General features: G+C 48.8%; 8 protein-coding genes across 8 annotated transcripts; 4 read left to right on the top strand and 4 right to left on the bottom strand.

Annotated features, from left to right (window-relative positions):
- Positions 1-524: 524 nt before the first annotated feature.
- EJ05DRAFT_183075 (uncharacterized protein) lies at positions 525-1751 on the bottom strand. The gene is made up of 3 exons (XM_033739604.1): positions 1198-1751; positions 666-1138; positions 525-543 (listed from the first exon to the last, which is right to left on the bottom strand). The coding sequence occupies exons 1-2, from the start codon at positions 1493-1495 to the stop codon at positions 744-746; spliced, it is 693 nt and encodes a 230-aa protein (XP_033604182.1). The 5' UTR covers positions 1496-1751; the 3' UTR covers positions 525-543; positions 666-743.
- A 318-nt stretch (positions 1752-2069) lies between these two features.
- Positions 2070-3668, top strand: EJ05DRAFT_183446 (uncharacterized protein). Its single transcript, XM_033739609.1, has one exon. It carries the CDS (start codon positions 2211-2213, stop codon positions 3441-3443), a length of 1233 nt encoding a protein of 410 aa, XP_033604183.1. The 5' UTR covers positions 2070-2210; the 3' UTR covers positions 3444-3668.
- On the top strand, positions 3292-5102 carry EJ05DRAFT_183377 (uncharacterized protein). Its single transcript, XM_033739607.1, has 5 exons — positions 3292-3422; positions 3473-3643; positions 3695-4549; positions 4603-4804; positions 4863-5102. The coding sequence occupies exons 2-5, from the start codon at positions 3491-3493 to the stop codon at positions 5000-5002; spliced, it is 1350 nt and encodes a 449-aa protein (XP_033604184.1). The 5' UTR covers positions 3292-3422; positions 3473-3490; the 3' UTR covers positions 5003-5102.
- A 99-nt stretch (positions 5103-5201) lies between these two features.
- EJ05DRAFT_434687 (Clavaminate synthase-like protein) lies at positions 5202-6580 on the bottom strand (the record flags this gene model as incomplete). Its single annotated transcript, XM_033741669.1, has 4 exons — positions 5202-5679; positions 5735-5975; positions 6021-6248; positions 6295-6580. The coding sequence occupies 4 exons, from the start codon at positions 6578-6580 to the stop codon at positions 5202-5204; spliced, it is 1233 nt and encodes a 410-aa protein (XP_033604185.1).
- An 869-nt stretch (positions 6581-7449) lies between these two features.
- On the top strand, positions 7450-9266 carry EJ05DRAFT_496635 (uncharacterized protein; the record flags this gene model as incomplete). The annotated part of the gene is made up of 2 exons (XM_033746426.1): positions 7450-8536; positions 8581-9266. The coding sequence occupies 2 exons, from the start codon at positions 7450-7452 to the stop codon at positions 9264-9266; spliced, it is 1773 nt and encodes a 590-aa protein (XP_033604186.1).
- Positions 8940-9976, bottom strand: EJ05DRAFT_183439 (uncharacterized protein). The gene is made up of 2 exons (XM_033739608.1): positions 9854-9976; positions 8940-9794 (listed from the first exon to the last, which is right to left on the bottom strand). Exons 1-2 carry the CDS (start codon positions 9938-9940, stop codon positions 9309-9311), a joined length of 573 nt encoding a protein of 190 aa, XP_033604187.1. The 5' UTR covers positions 9941-9976; the 3' UTR covers positions 8940-9308.
- A 1981-nt stretch (positions 9977-11957) lies between these two features.
- EJ05DRAFT_472706 (uncharacterized protein) lies at positions 11958-14544 on the top strand. Its single transcript, XM_033743236.1, has 2 exons — positions 11958-12737; positions 12789-14544. Exons 1-2 carry the CDS (start codon positions 12069-12071, stop codon positions 14325-14327), a joined length of 2208 nt encoding a protein of 735 aa, XP_033604188.1. The 5' UTR covers positions 11958-12068; the 3' UTR covers positions 14328-14544.
- Positions 14438-16444, bottom strand: EJ05DRAFT_183513 (beta-lactamase/transpeptidase-like protein). The gene has a single exon (XM_033739610.1). It carries the CDS (start codon positions 16168-16170, stop codon positions 14548-14550), a length of 1623 nt encoding a protein of 540 aa, XP_033604189.1. The 5' UTR covers positions 16171-16444; the 3' UTR covers positions 14438-14547.
- Positions 16445-17156: the final 712 nt, after the last annotated feature.

The raw sequence follows: 17156 nt of genomic DNA on the forward strand, positions 1-17156 counted from the left end.
TCTGTGGCTGTGAGCTAGTTTCTCGTGAGACTTGAAGAATTTTCTTTGCAGCAGTATTCTAGAAGTATGACGTTCTGGTGGCTATTGTCACTAAAGAGGTAGAAGTGTTTGTGATGCGTAAGATAGCGAGAAGGTGAGCAAAAGGGGTTTGCGTGGAATAGTGTGTGGTGCTGTTTGGTATATTCTCAGCTGTGTCCTTTTGCGGTAGCTATTTGGTGTATATTTTGAAAAGAACTTAATTGTACCATCTATTCTATCTCGACATGCGTATGACCCGGTTGCAGCTCGGACTTGGTCCTTGTCGAGCTGGCGTGTGGACTTCTTCTAGACGCGCATATCCTATAACAGACTTCTCACTCTGGTAACCTGGGCATCTATGTAATGCCTCATCGAAGCAGGTCGACAATTTTGCAAATAAATCTTTCATCCGCTAGAAGTAGAATGATATATAATGTCGATATAAGTTCAAGGCAGGTCCCTTCATTGGTCAGTCTGACGAAAATTGAGAGACTCATATGTCGAATGGTGAGACCCTGATACAGCCTGCGGTCAGTCAGTAAAGAACAAGGGGCTCGGCACAAAGAACTGGACATTCGTCGGATGACTCTTACTGTCAAAGGAATAGATACCCGATGAACTTCGGGTAAGATAGGAAATACACGTACCTCTTATCGCCTTGTGTCAATGAGACTAGAAAGCATTAATTCGTGGGGATCTATTATGTAACTTTCTGCTTTATGCCTTCACGCCAATAACTTAGCGCCCTGAGAAGCGGCCATATATTGCCCACCACAATGTTTGACCATGACTCCCACCGATAATTGCTCTTCTTCTCCCTGCACGTGAACTGGGAAGTAAGCTAAGTGATCAAAGCCAAGATGTGTATACAGCTGTTGTCCGAGTGGACTACTGAGAATGGTGACAGGAACTTCATGCTTATGCGCCAAATTCATCCCCCAACGGCAATGTTGAGAACCAGCACCACATCGCTGGAAGTCCGGGTGCGTTCCCAGAATACGGAGATGAATTTGTTGGTCACCATAGACATGGTCGAAATACTCAGTCTTCGCCTTTAAGGTGGCATTGTCGAATGCGTCCATCCGTTTGGGATCGGCATCTCGGCGAGGAGCGCATTTGACTGGATTGCACGTCAAACCTGGAAATATATTGTGCAGGTCATGGTTTCACAAGACATACCAACATCCGTAAAAGTGCTGGTTTTTTCATAGTGCAGTTCCCATACAGCGAGTGCTATTGGCCGCTCATACTCCTTGCCTTTGATCTTGACCGGTGTGGTGACAACGTTTATACAAACGCCTTTTTCCTTCAGCATAGACTCACACATCTCACGCGTGGCCTTATAGTGGTCTTCTGGATAGTCCTTGCGGCGCGGAAAGCGGTAGTCCCACTGCGGATCCGCAGGAAAGGCGGCACACATGATGGTGGCTAGATGATCGAGATCCTCATCCGTGGCAGTGCGGAGATTCAGATGCATGCTGATGTGTTTGAGGCTAGGAACCAGAGATCCTGGAAGAGAGACTTGAACGCTGAGGGACCGCCGAATGAGCTGTATTTTACATTGAGGGTGGCGGACAGCGACGTTGACAACTCATCCATGTGTGCTCAGCTGTTTTCCTGGCATTGTAAACCATGCAATTTGTCCCATGTTCTAGACAAAGTCCCCGTTCGTTGGAAGTTTTGATGCCGTTTACCTGATCGGGACCAGCGTGAAATGCGGCGTGAAGGATGCGATACACATTGCAGGCGAGCCCGATCTATCGGGGCCGGCTAGGCGCGTTTTATTACTCACTAGCGCAGTTGAAATTAAAGCGTCCTAGAACGTATTCCATATAGCATATCTATTTAAAGTCATAGCGTAAATTACGAGTCTGGAGCATACCAGATCTTTACCACTTCACGCTTAGTATCTTTCAACTAGCGCTGGGTAGGTGCCTAACTAAGCACGAAACGGGATGACGTGGCTATGTTAGTATATTACATGATACATAACGTGATTAGCGTCAGCGTTACCCGACTGAGTAAATCTGCCAGGGTTGTTATCGCCTATTCCCCGTTTCCAGCACATTTCATTTGTCCATTTGCCATTCCCAACTCACACACGCACATCTTCATGACTTCTGCCCCTGAAGGACCCTTTTCGCATCCGTTGTTCATTGATCAAGCATGTGCCGTACACCCGAGACATAGCCATGGCCACTTCAATGGCCATTGGAAGGCTTATCACTCCCTGGGATCAAGCCGCCTCCGAGCTGGGCCAAACCCACGATGCTCATGACATGACCGCTCTCCAACAGGACAAACGCCCGAGGAGCCAGCTGAGATATACTGCATCAACTCCATCGGATTTGCCGTCGTCGCTCCCGTGTCGACGCCTCTCAGCTGCTGCTACTGAAGCGGCCCATGCAGACGGCCATATTGCGGCTCCGGCTACGCCTTTGTCGGAGCTACAGGCCGGTTACCAAATCCAGATCCATCACCGTTCGCCCTACGCAAAGCCTTCGCTCCACCACATCCACCATGCCGGATTCCGATATTCTGACCACACAGCATCGTCATGTGCTCATGGTTGTGCTGACCTTGAGAAATACGTTCCACAGCATGGGCCGGCAAACCATGCCACCGAGGGGTCTCCAGTAAATGCCTCCATTAGAAACGCTAGCCTCCACTCCCGCCTTCGAGACACCACCACTTCCTTGGACGGCTATATTGATGATCCTCGCGCAAGCCATGATCATGTACGCCAAGAAGTAAATACATCATCTGCCCCAGAAGTACAAGACGCTCACGGCACACAATGCCCTTTGATAGGATACAGGGATGTATCAGATAAAGACGCACAAGACATCCGTATTCCAAGTTCAGACATATATCTTCATCAAGCGCGAACAAATGGATCTAGCACATCCGCTAATACAGGGTCGGGCCTTGCCGAGATTCACGCCATACGACCCTTTGTCTCCACTTTTAAAGGTTCAGGGTGTGTTGGATCTCCGCAACGAGATACAGATAGCTCAACGACACATCATCATGCACAAGTCTCTGGATTTCTTAATGATGTGTCGTACAAGGGCGTGCTGCCGTCTGATAGAGCATGCCTTGTCAATACATCATCACCTTTAGATGCACGGCAGAAGCCTAGAGGTATCAAACCCGGCAAAACTTCGACCCAGGTGGAACAACTCGTCTTGAAAACCGCTATAGATGGCCAAGCCGCGATCCATGTACCTCCAAGAGATTCTCGCTCTTCTAGTGGCGCTTCGCCATTTGTATCACGAAGTCTATCTCAGTCAGCATCGGCCAATAGCACGTCAAGCCTGACACCCAGGGCAGCGACAAATAATGGCCTCGCAGTGTCCATAGTCCCCAAACGTACACACAAGAAATTTCTCTCTCCCGGCTCCGTAGGTCTCTTGCTATCTTAGTAGTGCGAACATAAACTGATCGAGTCAAGATTGTCAAGCACGAGTACATGCAGAATGATCCAGGTCAGGTTCAAGGACTAAATCTGGTGTGGGCTGCATCTGCACGACCAAGTAAGCGGCTCAGCGAGGAGCAAAAGGCACAGAGAAAGAAGAAAAAGGAGACCGGAACATGCCCCAGATGCAAGAAGCTTAAGCGGGTGGTAAATTAAACTACTGCGATTGGTCGAGATACTTTACTGACATAGCGATAGTGCGAAGAATATCGTGCCAACCTGTATCTGCCGTGTGTGTACTGCATGACTTCCAAGCCCAAAAGTATCACAGAAACCTGCCAACTTGTGGCCAATCTGCTCGAGATCAAGTTTTTTCGACTGGGACCCCCTACCGATAACTCCTCACATCCGCTCAATTTCTTTCGACACCGCTCGAACGTATTTAATGTTACGAATGATCCCTTAGCCGAAACTCTCAATATAGAGCTTACGCAAGATGTGGGCTGTTCACTCCATCTCAAGGTCTCACGCTTCGCCGCAGACCCTAATGATAAGCTTGCATATGAGGGCAACACGCGAGGTGTTCCATATCGGCTTGAGATGCCTCCATATTGCATTGGCGATATCGCTGCGGCAGAGAGAAGCATAGTACAGTACATGATACAGGCCAAAGGCAGCTACTTCCTGCAATTTCTTGACAAGTCCAATTCATTGTTGCGTATGACTTTTGACATCATCTGTAAAAGACCCATGACGTCCCTAGTTCATAAGGCAATGGACATCTGGGCCGCTACGAGACTGATCGAACGAACTTGGAAACTTTGTGGCACAGAGACATTTGGTATACATCCAACCAACAGAGACGATGATCCGTGGATCGGACACGTTCCTGTAACACCTATAATGGACCAGCAGCTTGATCAAGTCGTAATTCAGAAAATATTGCGACCGCGTCGAGGTATATTGCTACGAGAGCTGAAGTTGAGAATGTATAGCGATGACTTGCGCAAGAAGAACATGTTCGATATCTATCTTACCCTTCTCATACTTCTTAATAACGCAGAAATGCACTTGGCGGGTGAAAGAGAGTTTGCTCTGCGATACGGGTTTGGAGTAAGTACAGAGTCGAGTTCTACGCATTACGGGATCTAAAAGCGTCACTTTAGGGGAGATATGGACCTTTCGGCAAATACAGAGATGCGCAGGAGCAGTTCCATGCTGCTCGTACTATGCTGGGTCACTTCCATTATATCTGTCGCGCTAATGACATATTCGATATGACTCCAGACTACTTGTCTAAACATCTAGCTTTGACAACCATGGAGGTACAATACTTAGCATGGCTGAAAACCTATGTGAAGACCGAAAGTAAGATGGCTTTGATCATCTTTGGCGGCAGTACACAAAGCTAACACTAAATCTGCAGAAGTGAATATGGCTCTCATCCGGGAGCAAGATCAATACGAGACCACGGGATACTGGTTTCATCAGATGTTCGACAAGCAATGGAAGCCTGGCACAGGTTACATCAAAGAAATCGTCGAGAAGGGTGCCGTTGTACGATGACACTACATATAGAACGACAATTTAGTCTTGTGGAATATGTGAAGGGAGTGTTGAGCTATTGAGTGAGAAACATCAAACGACCGATATACCTCGAGGCAACATATAGCACTCGCATAACTGGGTCTGCATAACATGCGTCTGTCTGGATATGACAACAACGCCGAGATCAACCCGACCTGATCGATATGTGACAGTATCCTCAAGAGCAAGTCGACTTATGTCCAATGACACGGTCTTTTTCTGTGTCTTCGGGTCGCATACGCCACTGAGCTCTCGCACGCCTCACTGAGTCCCCGTACACAAGGTGCCATTCTCTTGCCAACTCTTCAGGTGTATCCCAAGCCCTTTCTTCGTTCCTGACCCAAAGTCGCAGGATATGGCGTCTATGGTCTCCGACTTCAGCATCGGTGAAAGCATTCCGACCGTGGAGCACGCCCAAATTGTTGTATAGGAGCATATCGCCAGGTTTGAGAGACATGGTGATCCCAGTCTCCTCGGCGACGTAATGGATCATATCCAAGGCCTCTGCTTGCTCTTCACTCATGGCCGGAAGGCTCTGAGACAAGGGGTAATGCTCTGACCCCGTAATCTTCTGTCGACTGAAACAGAAGAAGGGACCGTGTTCTTTCTCCCCAAAGAGAATGGGCCTAGCATGCCAGACCTCAGGTGGCTTATCTCTATTATGAAAGTCAATCATGATGATATAAGTTTCGGCAAAGATCAGACACTTACTTATCGTAGACCCAGATGGGTGCCGCGAGTGTGTTCACCATGTCAGGGCGACTTGCCGCAATTCTATTGTAGACTGTGGCCGAGGAAGCAAGTGTGGACTCTCCACCATTGGCCGCACTATCTTGGATATACATGCAAAGTATATCACAGACATCGTTGTGATATGGTAGGATTCCACCAGTGAAAGTCGGAGTACGTTTGCTACACTTTCCAAACTTGAACCCCATGTCGACCAGATGGGCTGTACACTATTAGCGCCCAAAAGCACTGCTAGGACACTACTCACTGAGCATGTTTCCAAACCTATCCTGACAGCCCCTTTGCTCTCCGATGTGGCTTGCAATTCCAGCAAACAGCAAGACGTTATCGGTGGCAGAGTAATTTTCAGGATTAAGCCCTCGCAAGATAGTGATACCACGACCAGAGTGGAGATCCTTGGATATCTGTTCCAATTGAGCACCATACTTGGGTAGCGGAAATAGCTCCTTTGACATCTGATCAGGGCCGTTATTGCCTGGGAGATCTATTATTGTAGTCAATTGGGTACTCCAGTAACAGACTGCGCGAAGCCGACGTACCTTTGAAGTACTGGAGGGCCGCCTCGACCTCTGCAATCTCATCTTTGGTTAGTTCGGTGATGAGAGCATCGACTCCCCCGATATCTCTTCCATACCAGACCCTAGGTCCGGTAATCGCACGGGGAAAGCCTTTGGGCAGCGGCTCATTCACATCTCGAGTTGCCTCAAGACGCTTTACTCGCGCCTCGAAATCAGCTCTATCGGGCTCAAACTTGATAGATGGTCGAACAACTTCGATAGAGTCCTCGGGGGCTTGCTTTGACTTCATGACTTGGTCTTGAGGAAGCGATGCAAAATAATGACCGCGTAGTCCAATGGACATCTCCGGCGCGGGGGAAGGAGACAAGAGCATGGTTTCGGGAGCCATGGTGAAATAGCAATAAACTATGAATGTGCTAGTATCACGTTCTAAAGTCGTGACTGGAGGTTTTGGTGTGGAAGGCTTTGCTATGACTTGCAAGAACGATGGACCGCTCCGACTCAATGCTCATTTATATACTTTTGAATGAGACTCGACTCTCCTAGACTTCACCGTGGCCCCACAAACTACCCCTCCTTGCTTCTCTGTCATTTAGGCCGGCCTAGTAGTAGATATGGTGTTCGGAATCTTGTCCTACCCAATAGGCGAACAAGGAATCTATTTCCAACACCTCATCGCTAGGGGTTTCATGCACCCACAATGCAGAGCAAATCAACAAACACATGGACAGCCCGGAGGCACCGAACTATCATGTTGCTTCGTTATACGAATCCCGACATGTGAGCTAACGAGACATATCATCTCATGATAAATCGTGTGTTCCACTGCAAACGAAGTCGAATCTAGTAAACGGATCTATGCTGCTGTGACCCTGGCTCTGATCTCCACATACTCCAGATCAATGATGAAGCTACCTAATCATAGAGCACCTAGACTCATGATTGGTGTTACCTTGGGTCAAAGGATCTCGGACCCTTGAGATGGTGACAGAAGTTTGTTGGGATGTAGTCGCCATGTCTGGCCGACAGCTCTGAATCTTGTCAGTATATTAACATGTCTATTGGTCCACCCGCAGAAGAATTTGGCTCGATGCATCAAACTCAAGCACTGAGGCCCTCCCATGTCAACAGTTTCCAAGTCGCAATCACAAGACCACGATGGACTTAGCAGCATCCGATGTTGACTTGCTATGCCAACCCACAGGTGCATTTGTCGATATCGAGGACTACCTTCATCGAATCAACACCGTCACAGAAGGACCGAAAGACCAAAGTTTGCTACGTGCTTTCGATGTTGACAGCAACTCTCCACTCCACCAGAGCCGTCAAAATGGAGAACACAACGGCCGTTGGCGACTCGACGGCATCGACTGCCAGGGCACCCAAATCTATATTGTCCCTCTCTTCATCCACCACCCAGCCCCCAAACGCATCGATTTGTTCATCCCGCCCCAGCATCGCTACTCACCTGGACTCCGTGAATCCCTCGATGCCGCATGGGCATTCTGCATCCGCGACTCACGGGTCAACACTCTTGGCATCGCTGAGTATGTTATTACTGCGCTTGAACACTGGACTAATGCTATCGGGCCGGATGCCGTGGAGCGGTTATGGACCGACGCTCCGTTTGGCAGTCGATTGGTGCTTGACCGTATCTCCGCCAGTGTCTTCGACACAACGATAAGATTCGTCAAAGAATTTGACGTTGAGCGGCAGATGCTTTCGTTTGTACAGCTACAGTCCATGTGGAAGCTGCCCCACCAGGATATCCCTGACCCAATCAGCTTGGACGAGCTACGGCTGCTCGGACAGCTGCATGATACCGTATCTTTAGTCATGCTACCAACGAGTGTAGGAGGTAAAAAGGCAATATTCAAGAGTTCATTACATGACGTCAAGTACATGTATCATGAGCTGAAGTTGCTGCTGACTATGCGGCCACATGTGAATGTGATGTCAAAGCCTTGGCACCTTGTCACTGTCAAAGATCGGTACGGTGGTGATGACAAGACTGTTGGCTTCATCCTTCCATTCTATGAGCAGGGAAACTTAGCAGATATAGTAAGCTACAGGAAAGGTTTAGGCACCCTCGAACTGAAAGATCAGTTCCGATGGGCAATGCAGATTGTTGTGGCACTCAGACATGTTAAGACAGGACCGGCGAAGTTTTACTCCGAACTCAAAGCGGACAACTTGCTACTTGACAACGACGATAATGTGGTACTCATAGACTTTGAGCAGATGGGTTCGTATCAGAATACTACCCATGTCACTAGCTGACTGTACTAGGAAACTGGGCCACATACAGTGCCCCTGAGATCCACTACGTCGAGTACTGCAAGCGCCTCAGCAAGTCGCCACATGTGCCAGCTGCGGAGCAGAAACGATACAAAGCAATACTAGAGAGCCATGTCGGTCTCACCCAAGATCCAGATCCGACATACGATAATCCTGTCAATGGATACTATACTGCTTGGACAACTCTGACTCCTGAAGAACAAGAAGCTGCTGAAGTGTTCTCTCTTGGTATGGCTCTTTGGTGTATCTTTGAAGGCTGTGCCGATACGCGGAACTCCGTACTCAAAGCATTCAGATATGACTCAGAGCAAGAGTTTCCAGAGTTTTGGAGGTCTCCTAACGCAATCAGGAAGTTGATTTACGACTGTACACAAGGATTCAGGAATAGTGACCTAGGCAGAACACGAATAATCCGGATCAACGACAAGGTATATCCGAGAGGACGCAGCGGCGTCAATGGTGAGCCAACCGGGACCGCGCTAGAGGCGGCAGTCGCGGCTCAGCAAATGTGGAAAGAACGAGTCGCAGCCATGGAGACCTTCTTAGACGCGAAGGCAAGATGGAAGAGAGGCGAGCGCAACAGGGGTGATGAGCAATTGCTAGGCTTCATGAATCGGCCAAAGCTGCAAGAAGTCCAGCACAGACTGTTTGAGATTCAGGCTGGTATTTCCCAGTAGTACCACATAGATCATAATTCCTGGTTCAACGCAATAGTCAGCTCAACTCTTCACTTTGAATGGTAAACCCTCCATCTCCTCCTTCGTCCAGTACAACATCATGTTTTCTGCCTTTAACATTTGTACCTCCTCATCCATATGCCGCCAGAGCACCTCTCCAAACCCGTCCATCTGCCTCTTGATCTCCACCAGGTCGACTTCGATCTTTTCCTCCCTAGCCCATGCCTTCAAGTACTCGTGTAGCGTATCAAGTCCTGTGTGAATCTCGCGATGCTGCGCATAGATCTCTGGCCTAGTCTTGCAACCCTTCTGATCTATAGACGGCTCGGAGAAGTCCGGTCTAAACACCGGCATCTTCATGCCAAGCTTTGGAAACACATGCTCTTCTTCCAACGCATGATGCCTGTCAAGCGCGGCGCACCACTCTAGAAATTTGCCGACATAGGCGCCTGGAGTGATGTCGCTGGGGAGCCTTCCAGCATTGCAGATGCTGAGGAGCTCGGTCCAGGTCTGGCGAAAGCCTTCGTGCTGCACGGGGGGTGGTGAGTGCCGGTGTGCATCACAGGATCTCGGGGCGCGGGACCTACGAAAGCGTCCATGCCGACCGCCATTTTGTTGAACAGACGGTATTCATAGCTGGTCAGGTCTTGCGGGGCTTGTGCAAAAGTCGCCATACCCTTGAGGCGGGATGTTTGTATTTTGTGCAGTCATGTTTTAAGCTGCCAGAATTGCTGTTGATATAGTTGTGATTTCCCAAATAGGCTAGATCCGGAACATCATGGCGGATTGTGGAGAATTGTTCGCAGCGATATGGTTGGCAGAGAAAATGAACGAGCGTGGCACAGTGGGAGACAGGGAAGCCCTTGTCTTCGGGGCTGTAAGTGAGGGACGGGAAGACAGGGGCCGAAATGGACATGGGTGCGATGATCCCCCGGTCAACGCTTCTCTCCTCACTTGAAATCATACATGCAGGTATGATTATAGCCCTGTCGAGTGCATGAGATTTGCATCTTCGGATTGGAAGACCTGGGAGTGCTCAATGTTGGCGAGTCTTGGGACGCGGGAGAGTAAAAAGAGACCCCAGGATCATGATCACGACTCAGAGTACCAGTCAAACAGAGTTGCCTGCTGATCGCAAGAGCTGATTCATATTGGCTGCACGAAAATACATATGCACTGGTGCTGTGAGACGTGCGTTGATCTCTCCGCATTACAGCACGCTTCGATATGCAACTTCTCTGACTCGCATACTTACAACGTCGTACAGTAGCGTGCATCCATTCCGCTTGACATAGAAGAGTGTGATGGCAGAGATTGGGATTTTCATGCAAGCCAGAAGCAAGTCAAGCTCGACCGCTCAAAACTCCTACCAATCAAGTCAATCTAAAGGTGTTCGGAGATAGCTCCTAAGCCTTTGAGCCATTCAATGAGGCTCTGTTTAGATTCCTTGCTTATAATGGCTTACTATCAGTATTTCAGACTTTCCAAGTGGGTCTCAGTCAGATACCTGGGTGCCCAAAGCCAAGCCCATACACCACTTTTCTACCTTCTTAGGCTTATCTATTTTACACATATGGATAGGCATTTAGAGGACTCTAACTTCGATTAATCTAATATCACTGGCGGAGAGGTAAGGAGGTCAATCTCAGGTGTTGTAGTGAGACGAGACCAGGATGCAACTTTAGGTGCCGCTCGTTCCTTATGATATCTGTGCTCTGATAGTTATGGACCTTAAAAATGAGGTTTATGCTTTTAAGAGCGGCCAAGTCGGTGTTTAGTTGTCACAGCTGTTTATAGAGAGTATTACCACAAGTATTATCCTGGACCCACTAAAGATGAATGTGTAATTGATAACAGCGACCGTAATGCCACAGTGATCCTGATAGAACGTGCCCGGATTTCAACGGCTGATGATTCATCTGTCAGGTTGTAACTTTCGTCGATGTGAACCTGACTAACAAGATGGTATGAATGCGTATATCCTCAGATCTCTTAGCTACGGTGCGTTTGAGTCTTATGGCTGATCACTTAGGACGAACTCGTCTTGATACTGTGGAAGTATTGACTCATCTAACTAACTGGGACTTGACTGATGTTTGGTCGAAGGCATAGTCTACGATACGTCCAGAATCGAGATAACTTTGATTTCTTCACGCTTCTGTCGGTTCATAGCTCCGACGCCCCTCAATACAGCGATCCTATACTCCTGAGCGGCATTGTCTAGACAGGGCCGGGAAGTGTTGAAACATCGACGATACTAATGCTGAGGTTATGAAGGTGATCATGACAACGACCTTTAATCTACTTATAAACACTATTTATATCTGTCAGCTTATAGGCTCAACTATCTTCTCAGTGCAGCAGCAGTGTCGACGACTCCTTTTCACATAACCTATAGATGAAGATGGGCTGGCACTGGGCGCGTGCGTCCTTTACGCCTATTACATGCATATGTTTCTCACTTCTCATTCTCTACACTACGAATCAGCTAAATATATCCAAATCATCTATGTGATGATCCTTATTCCGATGTCGACGTGATTCGCAAAACTGTCGTGGGTTGGCGAAGAATTCTTATCGCTTGGCTGTGGCGCTGGTGCACGTGCACATCTTAGCATTCCAAGGATTACGCAAGTCATACTAGAGCTTAATCAAGGTTAGTCCGCCTGCTGCTGCCTTGCGATCTTCCATGTTCACGTTGTTCATTCGACATCTGTGCGAAGCCCACGAATGCAACTTGGTGATTGCCTGCTGCTCGTGCCACCTTGCCGATATGATGGCAATACTTAAGGCCGACTCATCATGTTCGACTTTAGCCCCGATGATAAGAAAAAGTTCTACGAGGACCTAGAAAACTTGGATAAGACCGACAGTGAGCGCGAAGACGAAGGCCATTTAGAATCGATACGACTCTTGAGGGGTAGTCCAACGCATTTGTCAACTTCTCGTGGATCTTTTACTGGCCGTCGAGTCGCTAGAACGTTGACGGCGTTCGATCAGAATGCTCACAGAGCAATTTCGCGTGAAAGCAGTTCTAGACATTTCCCACTCTCCCTTATTCGATCACAGTCGGAACCTCAGCCTATGCAACCTCAGATATCGCTGAGTCATCCTCGAGAGAAGTCTGTCTCCTTCCGGCATCTTGGTTTGAAGAAGAGTGCCTCAAGCTCTTCGTTGTCTTCGAGAGAAATGGCGCCTGCATCCAAGTCAATTCATGAAAAAGGCAAAGGGAAGAAGCGTTCGAGGCCGACGCAGGAAATCCAGCTAGCACAAATATTTCAGGGCCTCGTTTTCTTTTTTGTACCAAACAACACTCACAATAATGCGCGTAGAATGAGAATTGAACTGGCACAGAAGAGAGGCGCAATCTGGGCAAAAGAATGGTCCACGGCTCAGATCACCCATGTTATCGCTGATAAAGACGTCAAATATGCTTGGCTTCTAAGCCACCTTAATTTGACTGAGATTCCAGTATGTAATATGTGATATCAAAATCTGCATTAGACTGACTGGATATGGTAGTCCAATATATCCGTTGTTTCGGAGCACTTCATACCCGATTCCATCGCTGCAGGGCTGCAGGATCCTGCGAGACCTCGGTACAGAATCGAAGGTCAAGTTGTCCAACCACCGAATCGTACTGCAGTAGAACTGCCTGCGGAATCAGACAGATCACTGCAAGTCAAGCCTGCAAAGAAGGATGTCTCACTCACTGGTCCAGACACCCAATCTACAGTCGTGGCCAGCAGCATCGGTACTGCAGTTCTACATGACGCCTTAAATGATTCAACTCGAGCAAGCAAAAGTAACAGGAATCAGGCGCAGTACAACGATGAATTAGCTCAGGTGATCAAGGAAACTAAACCCTTTGCCCATCTTCCGCTTTCTGACGAGTCCGATGACGCGGGGGCTGACCAGCCTGACGATTTAGACCACGAAGAAGGCCCACCTAGGAAAGCACCCAGACTCGATATTGCAAGTGAGGCCTCGGTCGACAAGTGGCAAAAGTCATTTCAGTGCATGCACAAGAATGAGGGTAACCTGGAGAGACAAAATCCTAATGCATATACTATAGGCATTCTGTCAGAAATGGCTCAGTATTATGACAATGGTCATGACGACTTCAGACTCATGTCATATCGGCGAGCTGTTGCGTCTCTGCAGAAGTGTGATACGCTGATTACAACCAAGGATCAGGCTCTTAAACTTGGCCGAGTTGGCCCAAGTATTGCAGAGAAAATTGAAGAGATTGTGACAACTAAGGGACTTCGCAAACTCGAAAATGCAAAATCTGATCCTCGCGAGGTCGCAATCCAACTGTTTCTAAGGGTCTACGGATGTGGCAAGGCTTTGGCTGAGGAATGGTATGCAAAGGGATATCGAACTTTAGAAGACCTCGAAAAAGAGAAGCTTACGAGCAATCAACGCATCGGGGTCGATCATTACGAAGACTTCAACACCCGCATACCACGTGCGGAAGTAGAAGCTCATGGAAAAGTTGTAATGGATGCTTTGGAAGTAGTCGCTCCTGGGTACAAAGCAACGATCATGGGTTCCTATAGACGTGGCACAAAAGACTGTGGAGACATTGACATGCTCATCACGAAAGAGAACACCGCCGTCGAAACCGTCGCAACAGTCGTATTTGAGCAGCTTGTTCCGTACCTCACAGAAACCGGGTTTCTTGTCGCAAGTCTCGCAACGCCACACGCCAATGGAGGCACTAAATGGCATGGGGCATCGTTGCTACCGGCATCATCCCTTCCGTCTGGCTCAAAACCCCTATGGCGCCGTATAGACTTCCTCGTTGTGCCAGAGTCGGAGATGGGTGCCGCACTCCTGTACTTCACCGGAGATGATATATTCAACCGTAGTATGAGGTTACTTGCCAGCAAGAAAAAGATGCGCTTGAACCAGCGTGGGCTATACAAAGATGTCATCCGAGGACCAAACCGGGAGAGACTTACAGAAGGCACGCTTGTTGAAGGAAAAAGCGAGCAGGGTATCTTCGAGGCCTTAGGCGTACCCTATAGGCCTCCCCATCATCGCATCTGCGGATAGGGTAATTTTCAGAATCTGTATTCGTTTGGAAGTATTATCACCACAACTGTATACTTATCTCTTGAGGCATGAGGAATCTCTTGAGGCATGAGGACTTAGCGGATTGATACCAAATTATACAGTCTCATCATGTCAAAGACATGGACGTGCTATACTTACTATTGGTTCCATGTCGCCCAAATGGAACAACCTCACCGTACAATTCAATCTACGCGGCGTGCTAAATTCTCTTGAACTCTAATTTCCTCGCAAGCCAACATCCAATCGTCACACCCTCCACATCTCCGTTCTCATGGCGATGAACTACAATTGTCCAATCTCCAGGTGCTGGCGCGTCCATACCACGTGGACACGCCATTAACCATACGTCTTCGCCCAAATAGCGCATCAAATGCGGCGGTCCCCGCCCCATGAAGCCGTCAAAGCTCGCATACAATATCCCACCCTCGCCCACGAACTCAACAGTACTCCCAATCTCATCACATCGGTAAGAGCCCTGTACGCGCGCTAGGTTGGGATCTGGGACGCCGGTGGGAGATTGCTTGATGCGCCGGGCGGCGGCAGTGAAGTTTGCCATAGGGCGAAATATGTGGAGTGTATCTGCAACGATGCTTGCGTGGATACCGGTGGATTGTGCAGTGGTATTGGAAGTTAACGGGATTGTTTCCGACCCTCCTATCATGGAGATCGTGATGCTGCTTTCATTGGAGACGATGACGATGCTAAGCTTGCTTTCGTCATCCAAATAAGCCCCGGCCCACAACTCGGATGGCTTGATCGATGCTGGCTTCACGACTTCGGGTTTGGCGAGGAGTTTACCCATCACATACTCTGATGCAGTGACAGCATTCGCCATGTGATTTTGCATGACGACGATGGATAGCCGATGGGACGGTGCATATAAACGATTTAGTTTGTAGCCGCGCAGACCACCGCTGTGGCCAATAACAGGTACGTCTTGCACGTCCCAGTGAACCAGACCCATTCTATAGCCTGACTTGCCACCAGACTTAAAAGGGACTGTTGTACCTGCTGATTGCGCCCAGCTTGATGACTGCGTCCAGTGCTGGTCAAAGTACTTTTCGTATGCGATCATATCCTCGAGTGATGCAACGATGCCAGCGTCACCGGCCCATTCGATATTGTTCTCCGCTGGCAAGTAGCCTCGTAGCTCATCACCTTCGTAGCCAGTGCCAGGGCCCGGTCGTTTCGAGGCATCGGGAATCAGTTTTGCAGTCTTCATACCGGCTCGTTCGAAGACTCGCTCTGCGATGAGATCACCGATTTCTCTTCCCGTCACCCTTTCGATAAGTCTGGCAAGTATGTTGAAATTTGTGTTAGCATAGGAATATCCGTTGCCTGGCTCGAATTGGAACGACTTAAGAGCATCGAGCGCCAGAGTATTGTGCTTTGATATGGAGTAATGTGTTACTGGTCTGGCTCCGAAGAGCGTGCCTAGCGCCCAGTAGTCACGAATACCGGATTGATTGTCGCACAGATGGTCGACAGTCAGCCCAGTATCTTTTACGATGCCAGGGTGGAGAAGGGTGCTCATCTCGAGCTGCACCCGCTTCTTGAACTCGCCCTTGGCTACCATCTCCGATGGCGGGTTCTCATTCAAATCATGGAGAGTTGCACAAAGCATCTGTTTCGAAATTGAACATATGGGTAAAGGTGTTGTTGATTCCATTAGAACGCCCTTGTCCATGTCGGCGTAACCCCATACATAAGTGTCGACGAGTTCTCCATCTTTAAGCACTGCTGCAGCCCCTCCAGGTCCGCGGAATCGACCCGACATGTCAATGAGGGCCTGCCTCACTGCTTGTGGTGTGATTGAGACCATCTTCAGACTAGTGAATGTCGGACAGTACACAGTCGCGGGGTAACTATTGAACAGATTAGGGGGAGATATGTGAAGAAGACGATATAGCGATAGAACCAGACAGCCAACAATCGCAAGTTATCGCATGTTCGCTCTCGTTGTTAGCCACCAGAGAAGTGAGGTTCGGAGTGAGGGGCAAGGTTACAGTGGTGGGGAGGGCAACATGGTGCTTTGTATGCGGAGTCCGGTCTTGGCGAAAAGAAGCTGCAGGATATCTGAAAGAGAGACATCACGTCCAGCGGAGGACTGGAGTGAACATAGAAAAATCTTCCACACCCAGAATCTCCCATGATGGGTCGATGTTGCTTCCCAAATCAAGAGGCAATCTGGTAACCCAGCGCTGGCTTCGACCATGAAACGCGTAAGAATGTTCCGCTACCGAGTGGTGTTATTCTCCGGACACCCGTTTTTGGCGTGTCCAGGAAATTGTGTTACACGCTGATGATTTGCTATGATGTTTGCTCCTCCGTTACTGCTACTACTCATCACTCGTGCTCAAACCTGCGAGAATGCTCGGGCATGAACAGTATAGATCAGCCGGCGGCGACTACGAATTCCGTGCTGTTGCTGCGCGCTTGCCCCCAGCCGTATTCGAAAGCGAGGATGAACGCGTGATGTTTCTGAGTAAGTTTTTATTTGGGTTGATGATTGTTCTCCTGACTGAAGTAGACAACCTCCGCATGCTGCACCCGGACAACTTTGCAGATATACACTTTGTACAACCACGAATCGAAAAGGGCGAGAAGGTCATGGGATGCTACGTCTCGGTTGTAACGATATCTGAAAAGGGCGCCCACAAGTTCCTCATGACATCTGGACCTCATACCATACCTTTAGGAGGTACAGAGGATGGAGCGTCATTAAAAACATGCTTCGGACAGCTGGCTGAGAAGGCGGAGATCAGGGTTGGGAGGAAGTTTCGAAAGCATATGGAGGGCGACGGCTCA

The sequence above is a fragment of the Pseudovirgaria hyperparasitica genome, assembly GCF_010093815.1.
Source record: "Pseudovirgaria hyperparasitica strain CBS 121739 unplaced genomic scaffold EJ05scaffold_2, whole genome shotgun sequence".
In the NCBI taxonomy this organism is placed as follows: domain Eukaryota; kingdom Fungi; phylum Ascomycota; class Dothideomycetes; order Acrospermales; family Acrospermaceae; genus Pseudovirgaria; species Pseudovirgaria hyperparasitica.